General features: G+C 45.9%; 2 protein-coding genes across 3 annotated transcripts in view; one reads left to right on the forward strand and one right to left on the reverse strand.

Moving 5' to 3' along the window:
* The window catches only part of CYFIP2 (cytoplasmic FMR1 interacting protein 2), a 61,356-nt gene that overhangs the window by 25,671 nt on the left and 23,451 nt on the right, over window positions 1–12,234 (forward strand). For both annotated transcript variants that reach the window (XM_032800477.2, XM_032800478.2), the window contains exons 19-22: window positions 239–347; window positions 1,362–1,481; window positions 2,183–2,382; window positions 2,691–2,778. In XM_032800477.2, coding sequence (XP_032656368.1) covers window positions 239–347; window positions 1,362–1,481; window positions 2,183–2,382; window positions 2,691–2,778 — 517 coding nt within the window. The remainder of the gene's footprint in view (window positions 1–238; window positions 348–1,361; window positions 1,482–2,182; window positions 2,383–2,690; window positions 2,779–12,234) is intronic.
* On the reverse strand, window positions 3,230–6,867 carry FNDC9 (fibronectin type III domain containing 9). Its single transcript, XM_032800480.1, has 2 exons — window positions 6,618–6,867; window positions 3,230–5,073 (listed from the first exon to the last, which is right to left on the reverse strand). Exon 2 carries the CDS (start codon window positions 5,064–5,066, stop codon window positions 4,401–4,403), a length of 666 nt encoding a protein of 221 aa, XP_032656371.1. The 5' UTR covers window positions 5,067–5,073; window positions 6,618–6,867; the 3' UTR covers window positions 3,230–4,400.

Here is a 12,234-nt window from a genome sequence, read left to right on the forward strand (position 1 = left end):
TTACAGCCAAATGGCTGCCTGAATGCTACCAATGTGGGGTTTTACACCCTCATGACATAGGGGTATCAAAATATGGTTAAAGAGAGGGAGGAGGGGTTGGGAGAACTCTCCCTGCTCATAAAGGGGATGACTCAGAGAAGGCAGGACTCAGATGGAGATTTACTTGCCCTTGGAGAAGATTAAGAGGAAGGAGAAGGGACGATGGGGCAAACGTACTGATAATATTTTCCTTTTCCAGTGTCCTACTGGATAAACGTTTCCGGGCTGAATGTAAGAATTATGGAGTGATTATCCCTTACCCACCATCCAATCGCTACGAGACATTACTCAAACAGAGACACGTCCAGGTACAACAGATGCAGCAGCCTCAGACATTTCCTAAAGGTCTCTTGATCTCTAGGGGATTTAGCCAGGTCCTACTGTCAACCGAAAATGTCAGTGTCTAGGTCATGTTCTTTTGCTGGGTACAGTCACAATTAATGACAACAGATTTCCTATATTTAAGTAGTAACCGGAAAACTGAGTCAAAAGCATTTATTATTATGCTGACACGGCATTTTCAGGTCCAGTGAGTAAGGAAAGATTGGTTATTTACCTTCCAGGTTCTGAACCCCCCTTTACATAGAGATAGACTCACACAGTGAAGCTTTGATCCACTGGCATTAGAAAAGGTTCAGAGAAGGCAACTAAAATGATTAGGGGGTTGGAACACGTCCCGTATGAGGAGAGATTAAAGAGGCTAGGACTTTTCAGCTTGGAAAAGAGGAGACTTAGGGAGGATATGATAGAAGTCTATAAAATCATGAGTGATGTGGAGAAAGTGAATAAGGAAAAGTTATTTACTTGTTCCCATAATATAAGAACTAGGGGCCACCAAATGAAAGTAATGGGCATCAGGTTTAAAACAAATCAAAGGAAGTTCTTCTTCATGCAGTGCTCAGTCAACCTGTGGAACTCCTTGCCTGAGGAGGTTGTGAAGGCTAGGACTGTAATGGGGTTTAAAAGAGAACTGGATAAATTCATGGAGGTTAAGTCCATGAATGGCTACTAGCCAGGATGGGTAAGGAATGGTGTCCCTAGCCTCTGTTTGTCAGAAGATGGTGGTGGACGGCAGGAGAGAGATCACTTGATTATTGCCTGTTAGGTTCACTCCCTCTGGAGCACCTGGCACTGGCCACTGTCGGTAGACAGGATACTGGATACTGGGCTGGATGGACCTTTGGTCTGACCCAATGTGGCCATTCTTACATTCTTATGCTCTTATCAGAACTTTCTCCACCTTGCAGCTGGTTTGGCTCTGGGGTGCTAGTTTGGATCCATCTCTCCCTTTTCCCACTAGTATCTTTTCCTCTTGTCCACAGCTGCTGGGTAGATCAATTGACCTGAACAGGCTTATAACTCAGCGTATTTCAGCTGCGATGTACAAATCATTAGACCAGGCCATTAGCCGCTTTGAGAGTGAAGACCTGACCTCCATTGTGGTAAGCTCAGTGATTGTTTGAAAGGGCTGTAGAATCAGAGAGAATGATACCCTGACATGCTATGTATGTACACCATTGTCCACGATTGCATTGAAATCACATATACAATAGTTTTCTACCCATCTGTGAATTCTCTTCTTTCTGTCCTATCTTCGGTATTTCTAGGGCTCCCATCATCCACAAAGGGACTATATTTGGGTGTTTCATAGTGGGGGACCTTCACAGAGCACAGATGGTAGAGTCCTGTGATTTGGGAGAAGAAAGTCCTGAGCTTAATTCCTCCCATTGCATCCATGTGACTAAACTCTGGATTGACGTGCCTGTGTGCATATGGTTCACAGCCACTGATACATTGCAGGGCCATCAGGGTCGAGTAGAGTATAATTATCAGTTTCCACGTCAGGGATTCTGAAGTGAAAGGTGTTATTCTAGCAAGGACGTGCTCCGTGAGGAACAACTGAATTTCATCACCTGTAGAAGGGGAAATGGTAGATTGGGACCCCTGGAGTGCAAGTGCAAATGCCCTTGCCCTTTTGAGTTCAACCAATGTCTTTAATATTTGATACATCCTAACTTGGAAGACCGTGTGTGTATGTGTGTGTATTTGTGTGTGTATAATCATCTCTGTGCTGATTGAATAAGACTTCTGTTATGATCCTGATAACACATAAAATCTGCTGCTGTTGCTTTGCCTGGTGCAGGAGCTGGAGTGGCTCTTGGAGATAAATCGTCTGACACACAGGCTGCTGTGTAAGCACATGACTTTGGACAGTTTTGATGCCATGTTCCGAGAGGCCAATCATAATGTCTCTGCGCCTTATGGACGCATCACCCTGCACGTCTTCTGGGAGCTAAACTTTGACTTTCTACCTAACTACTGCTACAATGGCTCCACCAACCGGTAAGAAAAAACAACAAGAGAGGGCATCTGGAGGCCCTGTTTCAAAACTGGACGTAACTCACCGCCCTCACACCCACCACACAAAGCGCAAACGATCCACACTGACAACAGCACGTTTCCAGTTTGCACCAGGGCAGTAGTGTTTTCATTTCCCATGTGATGCACCATTGTGTTTTAGAGATAAGCTTTAACCTCTCTGCTCTGCTAAGCTTCAAAAGAACAATTCAGAGTTTGCATGTAACAGACAGTGTGGCTGGACTGAAATGCAATTAACAGGCACCATCCTTTCCTCCCCACACTCATCACAGGTTTGTACGGACAGCGATTCCATTCACCCAGGAACCACAGAGAGACAAGCCAGCCAATGTCCAGCCCTATTACCTCTACGGATCAAAGGTCAGTAATGAGCCACATCAGCCAGGAAGGAGGACTTTATTTAGGGAGGATGAACAATGAGGAAAGCAGATTGTACACAGAAATCAGTCACAGGGTGGGAAATGCCAGGAAAGGTTCATTAGCAGAATGGCAGAAACACACAAGTTGGCTTGGCTTTGCTGAGACTGAAAAGCTGGGCGAAGGAACCAGTACGTTACCGCCTTGTCAGTTCTTTTTTCCTCCTTAAAGCACCGGTGTCAGAGTGAGCCAACAGGCCACAGCCCTGTGTTGGTGACCGACATTGGGACAAAGCCACTGAACAGCCCCTGTCTAGAGATGCGGAGATTAGAATGGATTGGTGAAACTCAGCGAGAGGCTCCCCTCCCACCCAGTTATACGGTACCACAATCCCTGTAGTTTGAAAGGTGAATGATTGGAATGATGGTGTCATCAGTGTCAGGCAATCTGTCAATCAGATGTATATGGTATCCTTGTTCACATAGAACTAGGGGCCTGGGAGGTAATGGTAGTGAGTTTTATTACCAGGGAAAGGTGACTGAAGGCGCTATGAGATGACTGCACAGCACAGATACAACATGTGCAGTGGCACTGCAGGCTTGTCTAGTGACCTAGAAGTAGATGACTCAATATTCCGTTCCTAGAGCCTCAAGCTACCCATAACCCCACCTAAAATGGCTGATTGGTTTTCCCCTTAAGCAATTCTGTAGGTGAAAGGTGGCCTGAAGACTGAAGTCCCCTAAGCAAGGCCAAACCCTGTGAGGTGAATGTAGAGCCAGCGAAGTCCACGAGAGTTGCAGGTACTGAGGCCTTCTCGGGATTTGGTCCCCAGTGACTAAGTACAGCACAGGCAGCTGCACTGCAGGGCGTGACTGTAACAGTCTCAGGACTTGTGCTGTCTCCCACTAAAGTCTAGAGAAGTTTTACCTTTGACATCAAAGCAAGCAGGATCAGGCCTGCAGTTTAGTTCCATCTCTTGAGTCCATGTAAACCTGGCCCTTTCTGCAGGGAGTGCCTGCTGTCAAGGGGTGCCAGTTGTGGTGGTGATTTGGGGATGTGGATAGCTGCCCAGCTGGAAATGGACTGTGAGCCTGTCAGGAATGGTGTGTTTTCAATGTGATGGCATCCTGAGAGCCTGTTGTGTGACTTTTTCTCAGTGTGCAGATCACTGACTGTCCAGTTGTGTAGCCAGTCTGCTCAAATGTCAATGATCCTCAACTAGGCAGAAAGGGCTGTTTCTAAACAAGTTAACTCCAGTGTCTTTATTCCACTCTGTACTTCCCCAAATACATATCATGTCTACTACTCTGGTGTAAATCGGGAGTCACTCCACTGAAGGGAAGTTTACTGAAAGTTGAATTTGGCCTTAATTTCCTAGGGGCTTGTTTTTTACTGATTTCTTAAATTTGCTCTCAAGTATAGAATGGAACTGATTTTTTTTTTCTAATTTGGCAAAAATTGTCACCCGTGGTTGCCATTTTCCACCCCAAGTTCCATCCCAGGGCAATGTAGTAAGAACACTGATGCATGTCAGGTTAACATCTGCAGCATGAGAGCAGCCCCACTGAAATGAAAAAACAAATTGCTAGGCGTTCCCGATGCTGGGAGCTCCTTTTATTTCCCTTTCATTTGAACCCATGCTGAGGTAAGACGGCCCTTTTGTCATCACTTCTTTGGATGGGAAAGAAGCAGTGGGGGGACCTATACGGGCTCTCTGTTGTGAAACTGGAACTCCTCATTAGGACAGCCGTCATGGGGACTTCCAACAGCTCCTCCTTCATTCTGGTGCTCAGAGTCCCCTCAGGCGAACTTCTCTGTTCACCTGCTTCCCTCTCTGAGTTGGCACTGTACTGCCCCAGCCTTGACACTTTGTGGCATCTTGAGGACCAGAACTGCAAGCAGCCATAGACCAAGAAGGCCGTAAAGCAGAGGAGCAATAGGCTGCTCACCATCCACATGGAGGTGGCAGATTCCTGCTTCAAGCCACGCAAGGCCAGCGGGTGCTGGTCGAGGGTGTGGAAAGTTGTGCAATGGTTGCTGGAGGGGTAGGAGTTTTTACATGTGACGCACAGGATGTAGACGGTGGAGGGAGTGAGTCTGTGAAGGACCAGGGAGCTATGGGAGTGGGGGACCCTCTCCTCACGGTGGAAGTTCTGGCGCAAGTAGCCTGCGAAGACGCTGTTGCAGTTGGGACGGTACATGACGTGGTAATAATTCTCGGGGCAGGGGTTGTTTGTGGACCAGGAGACGGTGGCTCTTGTGTCAGAGATGTTGCGGACTTCAATGTTCATTGCGGGTCTGAAAGCAAAAACAAGGAAATGCTTAATATACTGGGGCTGAGCCAAAGCCTACTGAATCAGCTGGGCTCTTTCCAGTGACTACCAGGCACATTCAATCGGGCCCATATGGTCTTCAGAAGTAAAAGGGAATTCGTAATAGCTAAAGCTGGGTGGAAAATGCAGAGACATATTTGTGAAAAATGTTCAAAGCTTTTCAGGAAGATTTTTTACTGACATTTTGTATTTTAAAAATTTACTGGCCAAAAAAAACAGGGAAAAAAAGTTTTGTGGGAAAAAAAAGGCAAACCTTTTCATAGAAATGTCCAAAATTCAATAGCTTTCTATCAGTCCCAGTATTATCGGTGGGACTCTGCAGTTCAGTGGCAATGGTTATTCTCTGTCATCCTGGTACACTAGAATAGAACTGATAAATTCAGCATTTGCACATATCAGTACAGTTCTGCCAATAGCACTCTCACCTCTGTCTTAGATAATTATATAGTACCTATCACCTCACAGTCTTCAATATATGTGCCTTCCCAACAGCCCTGTAAAGTAAGACAGTGCTATTGTCCCCATTCTACAGATGGGGAAACTGAGACAGAGAGAGGCTAGGTGACTTTCTCAAGGTCATACACGAAGTACGTAGCAAAGCAATGAGTTGAACGTGAGTCTCCCAAGTCTCAGGCTGATACCCGAACCATTAGACCATCCTACCTCATGACCAGAAAGTCGCCTGTCCGAAATAACAAATGGGACGTGGGTTTGTCCCTGGTGCTCAGATCAGACATTAAACCTCTGCACCTCATTGCTCGGTTTCTAGCCAAAAATTTATGCTCTCCAAGGAATGTAAAGAACATTGCAAATTTGGTTAACTTTAACTAGTAGTTAGTTCAACACAAGTGTTTCTCTTGCTTGATCTTACAATAAACATTTGGACTGTAAATCAAAGTTCCTTAGCACTCACTGGAAGAGTGCACGGGGACTGTCGGATTTGCCTAAGCACTCACTGCATTTTCAGTCGCTAACTTGTTGCTTTAGAAAGCACCAGGTCTGCCGATATGCCATGTGTTGTGCCAATTAGGGATCCTGATTGGGGAGCTTGCTTGCTACTGAAATACAAATAAATTAAATAACAACAGTAGTCAAAATAATAAAATATAGTCAGAAATAGACTTTTACCACCATGCTTTTTCACCAAGAGAATGTTATTGAAATCTACCGTTTAGCTTCAGTCAGGGATTATTTTGGTAGGGTCACGAAGTCCCTGTCCTAACTTCACCGCAGGATCAATTCATCTGTACAAATTCATTTCTATAAAGCAGAAATGTTCAGCTCTTCTCTCCCTGCTGTAGGCAATATTTACTTCTTTGCTAACCAGACTAAAGCTATCCATCTGGATTTTCTCTCTTTTAATTTGCTTTTTCTCTTTTCCTGTGTTCTTCTTTCATTCAAGAAACATCTCATCTTAACAACTGCTCTGTATCCAACTTTCATCTCATGAACAGCTAAACACATGCACACATAACAGAGTAGCTACATAGTCATAAAAAAGCTATTTACCTTTCTCGGCATTTATCTTAAGCAGTGGCCAGTAAATGTTCAGTCTTGAGGCATGAATCAGCTTGCGATGCCTTGCCTTCCTCTCCACAGCCAGAATCCCTGGATAACTCCCTTGCTTATGGGCTGATTAAATCCATCGCCACTCCATAGTCTTGTATTATACCCTTCTTTGATTGCATCATCACTCACCATAGCAACCAATAGGAAACTGTATTCAAGCCTCTTTCAGTGAATTGGTGAGTGCTGTTCCTAAAAGCTTTTGTCTGGGAGAAGGATTTGTCCATGAAGCTGAAAGAACCAGACATGGTAGCTATGTTTTCTGGGTTTGTTTGTTTTTTAATGGAGGTTAATTAGCAGGAAAGTGACTGCAGCCAGCCAGCTCCCTGCCTCCTTTTGTCTCAGCACCATTTTCGGTTCTCTAAATGGCATTCATAGGTTCATAGATTCCAAGGCCAGAAGGGACCATTGTGAGCGTTGCATTAGACTTTTTGCTGCTAGATTGAAGAGCCCTTTATTAAATATTTGTTCCCCATTGAACAAATCTGTCCTGTCAAGGTCCCTTCCAGTCCTACATTTCTGCGATTCTGATTCTATGGAGGTACTTATACCATGTAGGTCAAGTAAACCCTTGTAGGTCAAGTAAACCTACTTATACCATGTAGGTCTCTCTGTTAAGTGAACTCAGCTGCACTCCTTGAGTCTATCACGATAAGGCAGCTTTTCTAATCTTTTAATCCTCTCTGATTTATTAACACCCTTCTTGCATTGTGGACACTGGAACTGGACACAGCATTCCAGCAGCAGCCACACCAGAGTCTAAAAGAAAAGGGTTTTAATTCAGGCCTAGGAAATATACCTGCACATACAGGCGTTTGCTTTTTCTACTTCCAGGTTCAAATCCCAAGAACGACACATTGGGTTCCTTGCAGGGTACTTTCAGATGAGATGCTGAGGTTCCCAGTATGCTTTTTAGTAAGAGGATGGGGATTGGTGCAGTGCCTTCTCCCAGCTATATAGCGAGGTAAGGTACTGCCACCGCTCACTCTGAGGTGCCAGCCTTTCTGGGGTGCTCTGGGAAGTATTTGGGGATTCTTCAGGGTCAGACATGCTGTCATATGTAAATGTAAAATACTATTTCCAGTAAAGCAAAGTGTCGTCTGATAAAACGCTATCACTTAGTGACTTGTCTTTCACCTTAAGATCTCGGTGACTTTTAAACTGTCAGAAAAATCTAGCTGACACTCTCTCCTTCACCCAGGCTACAGTGGCATCAGCTGATCTTTTCTCCAGGTACTGCGCTTTGACTGGAATCAGCTCTGGCTGCAATTTTCAAAGGCATCCAACTTCTATTGAATTTTAATGGGATCTAGGCAGGGTCCTTTCAAAAATCATAGCCACAGGGGCCTAGAAATGACTGCATCCCATCTGGTTAGAGGAAAAGAGGGGAAGGCAAATGTAAGATGTGCACAGTGTAAGCTGTCTGAGTCACTGGTGATAAATAGGTTTGGAAGCATTCGATTTTTATCGGTAAATGTAGGTAAACGTCGATTTCGCCATACACACATGCAAGTGGACAAAATAATACTTCCATCGATAATAATGAAATGTACAGACAGGCAAAGTAAGAAAAATGCTGCTTGAGAACTTGTTAGATTTTGGTTTAAGGATATTCACTTCGTATATTTTGCCATGTGGTGTTGACAACTTATGTTTTAATGGTTATAAAGCTTTACCTTTTGTAATCTCGATGTCTACCATCATTAAATCATTATTGTCTGACACCCTCCAGTGTCCAACCTTCCGCATAATTTCCCACAACTGTGAAAATTTCAGTAGATCAAAATAAAAACGTGTGTAAAAATAAATATGGATTTATCTGTCAAAGTGATAACAAAATAAAAATCAAATTCTGCCTAGCCTAAAGATAAAGGGGGGAAAGAAAAACCTGCATAATGGACCCAGCACTTCCAGGCAGTGTCTCAATGCTGTCTGAAGCAGAGCGGTAAAGGGAGCTTGCTCTGAATTAGAACTTTCCTCCTCAGACATTGTGATCCAGTGTCTGGAGTTCTCAGTCCCTGGAACTGAGTCTGCAGTCTGTGAGTGCTCCTTCAAATGTCAGCAGCGAGTGAATGCACCAGGCAAAGTGGAGAGTAAAGAACTATTTTAATCAGGAAAAATCTGCAGCCCCTGCTCTCCACTTAGTCATCCCATTGCTTGACATTTTAGCTTTATCTTCCAAGGTAAAGCTGCCTCCCTTCTGTGTCCATCAAACAGCCATTGCCAGAGCAGGGAGGGAAGTACTCACTGACAAGAGATGAAAGTGAAAGAGCTCTCACCTGGCTTCAGGCCCTCCCTTCAGGGGCAGAGGTGGAAAAGGTACTTCTCTGGCTTCATTCTGCCAGCCAAGCACAGTCCTGCCTGCAGGGGGGAAAGCTGGCAAGAGGAACACAGGGTACAGAGGGATGGTGCAATGCAAAGGGACTCTCTCACCAGGGCTTCTGCAAGGCTGAGTTCAACTGGCTTCCCTGCCTGCAGTCATGTCAGAATTATACTTTGGTTGTTCATCAATAGCCTTTGTTCTAAAAACAGGATACAATGGAAAGTTTAGTTTCTTCATCTTATATAGGAGCATAGGAATAGCCCCACTGATCAAACAAGGTCCCATCTAATCCAGGATGGCGTCTCCACCAGTGGCCAGTACCAACTGTTTCTGGTGAAGGGGCAAGAAGCAGTGATGTGATAACCTGCTGCCTGCCCTTTCCCCTCCCAAAATTTCTCTTGGACCCCCAGAAGTAAGAAGTCAGCCCAGGCCCTAGAGCAGGAGAGTTTCTAACCCTGCCAAAGCTCTTCCTTAGTTTGCTGATCTCCCTTGTTATAGTTAAATAAGAACTCGGGGTGTGAATGTGTGGGGGTGTCTCTGAGTCAGAATTCTTTTGTTGCTGTTTTATACCCAGGCAGGGATGTGGCTTCTCAAAGGAGGCCCTGCTAATTTGTGATAAATATATGTATTAATATATGTATAACCTCACCGTGCTGCTGTAACGAGTCCCTTGTCAGAGTCAACCTACCCTCGAGGAAGTCCATGGTCCAAATGCATCAGTTAGAATTCCATGGATTGGTGCAGAGGTGGGCAAAGTACGGCCTGCGGGCCACATCTGGCCCACGGGATCGTCCTGCCCGGCCCTTAAGCTCCTGGCCAGGGAGGCTAGTCCCCGGCCCCTCCCCTGCTGTCCCCCCTCTCTCGCAGCTTCAGCTTGCCGTGCCGTCCGCGCTCTGGACGGCGGGACAGGGAGCAGGGGGGGTTCAATAGGGGATGGGGTACCGGGGGGCGGTTAGGGGCAGGTGATCCTGGGAGGGGGCGGTCAGGGGACAAGGAGCAGGGGCGGGGCAGATAGGGGGCAGGAGCCAGGCTGTTTGGGGAGGCACAGCCTTCCCTACCCGGTCCTCCATACAGTTTTGGAACCCCAATGTGGCCTTCAGGCCAAAAAGTTTGCCCACCCCTGGGATTGATGGGTTGCATTAAAGTTCAGTCGGGTGACTATGTTCCAACACACATCAAAGACAGGTACTGTGGAGATCCACTCTGCGACAGAAAGTGGGGAGGAACTCAGACAACCATATCCCATGAGTGATAGTCAGTTCTTAGACCTAGGCACCCAGGGAAGGAGGAAGAAGTTTCCTTATTTTTCCAGAAGTAGGAAACAGAATAAAAGACATGTTGTAAAAGGGATTTTGACATCTGACTATGGGAGTTAGGCACCTACATACCTTTAACAATCTGGCTCCAAGTGTTTAGTAGAACTCAAGCCATTCTCCACTGTTTAGCCCGCTATAAAATTCAGCTGTATTCAGGCTGCAGCAATGGGTTCCCAAGGCTCCTACACAGAGCAGGTAAAATTACCAACAGCCCACTTCTCTGCTTGTTAACTGCTGCTTAGCTTTATAAACGCTTCTGATCATGCATCATTCATGTATATTAATGTGCTCCTGTCCTCCTCTCAGCACCTCCAGAATCAGGATCATGATAGGTTCAGTGGAAATCATTAGCTTTTTTGCATGATCTGACCCACTCGCCTGAGTTAATTAACCTGTCTTGCAGATGCCTTCAAAGTGCTCTGTGTGCCTGTGATGCTATAGATTATATAAATAGTAATTGTACCCAAATGCTGTAAGTCACAATGTTTTCTGGTTGTATATATTCAGCAGCTGCACAAGGGCTTCTGGATTTGTGGGTCCTGCAAGTGGCTCTAGCAGCTGGGGCTGTTTATCCTCCAGGGCTTGCTATGTGTGTTTCAGGAGGTGGTACCCGGTCTGTCACTCCAAAGCCCAGATTGGGCAGCAGGGAACAGGCAAATAGTTTTTTCAGTGAGAAGTGGGGCATTGGCAGCACATTTTCCATAGTGGAAGCTCCAATGGTGACACATTGATCACAATTTCTGCTCAGCTGGGCTTGCGATCACCTCTGATGAAAGGAACGTTCTTGTGCTATCCAGAGTGCATCACAGCCAGTGCTAGGAAAAGTGCCAGGCGTGTTCCCCACTGTCCTTCTGTACTGAGAACCCCATTCCCGATAAATAACAACAGCAACCTATAGGATTGTCACATTAAGATAAACCATCTGGGCACATCCCTTCACAAAGGACATATTTTCTGTGCTGTGTATGTGCCGTGGATACTACATGGGACTGGGCATTTATGTTTTCCGGAGGAGAGTTTTTGGCCCTTTGGCTGAGAAACAGGATAGTATCAGTTCAATATGATGCATCTCCTACAGGAAGGGACTGGGCTCTCCTATTGCAGGAGGTGAACTCGGTTGCCTAGCAAGATTTTTCGTTAGAAGTTCATTTTCAAGAGGGTTCGGGTGTGTGGCATTTTTTTTTTTCTGTCTACAGCTTGAGGCCTGATAGAATTCTTTCACTCGAAGGCAAGCTGTCAAGCACAGACTGGGACTTGTGACAACAAGCAGTGGGCCTGCAGACTTGCAAATGACCTACTACACCTGCTGCTAACTCGTGTGCTCAGGGATCCCAGCAATAGTTGATCACCTCGGCAGTTCCTAAGGTGGAATGGGGATTTTCCCACCACGCTCTCCCAGGCGCATGGCAAAGGGAGACCGGCTGCTATTTCCTTTGGATTCTGAGACTGTGGGAACAAGACCTATCTCTGCACATCTCAGTCTGTCTGCACACCGAGCCTCCTGGCCCAAACACCTGTACCATGTGAGCAGCCTGGCTACGTGCCCTGTTCTGCTGCTGTTGGCTGGCCCCCAAGCCAAAGGCTCCTCGGCTTGGAACAGCAGAGCTTTATGATGTGTGTTTGATCATGAGCTGCATCACCCCGGGGGAGGGGCAGGCTGCCACTCACCCGGCACACAGAGCTCAGAGGGGCTGCAGGCCGAGGGCCCGTGTGAGGGAATGGATGGTACTATGAAGCCAGCTTGCATGTTCAGCTGTCTTGTCTTAAAATACACTTACCTCCTATATTCTTTAACCCAAGCTGTGCATTTCACCCTTAAATAGAGTTATGTTTTAATTGCTCAAAGCCATGGTATTATTAGAAGATGCACACCTTTTATTACAGCACTGCATGGCTTTGCATAAAGCTTGGTGGAACTTAC

This window comes from Chelonoidis abingdonii, chromosome 7, assembly GCF_003597395.2.
Source record: "Chelonoidis abingdonii isolate Lonesome George chromosome 7, CheloAbing_2.0, whole genome shotgun sequence".
Taxonomy (NCBI): Eukaryota; Metazoa; Chordata; order Testudines; family Testudinidae; genus Chelonoidis; species Chelonoidis abingdonii.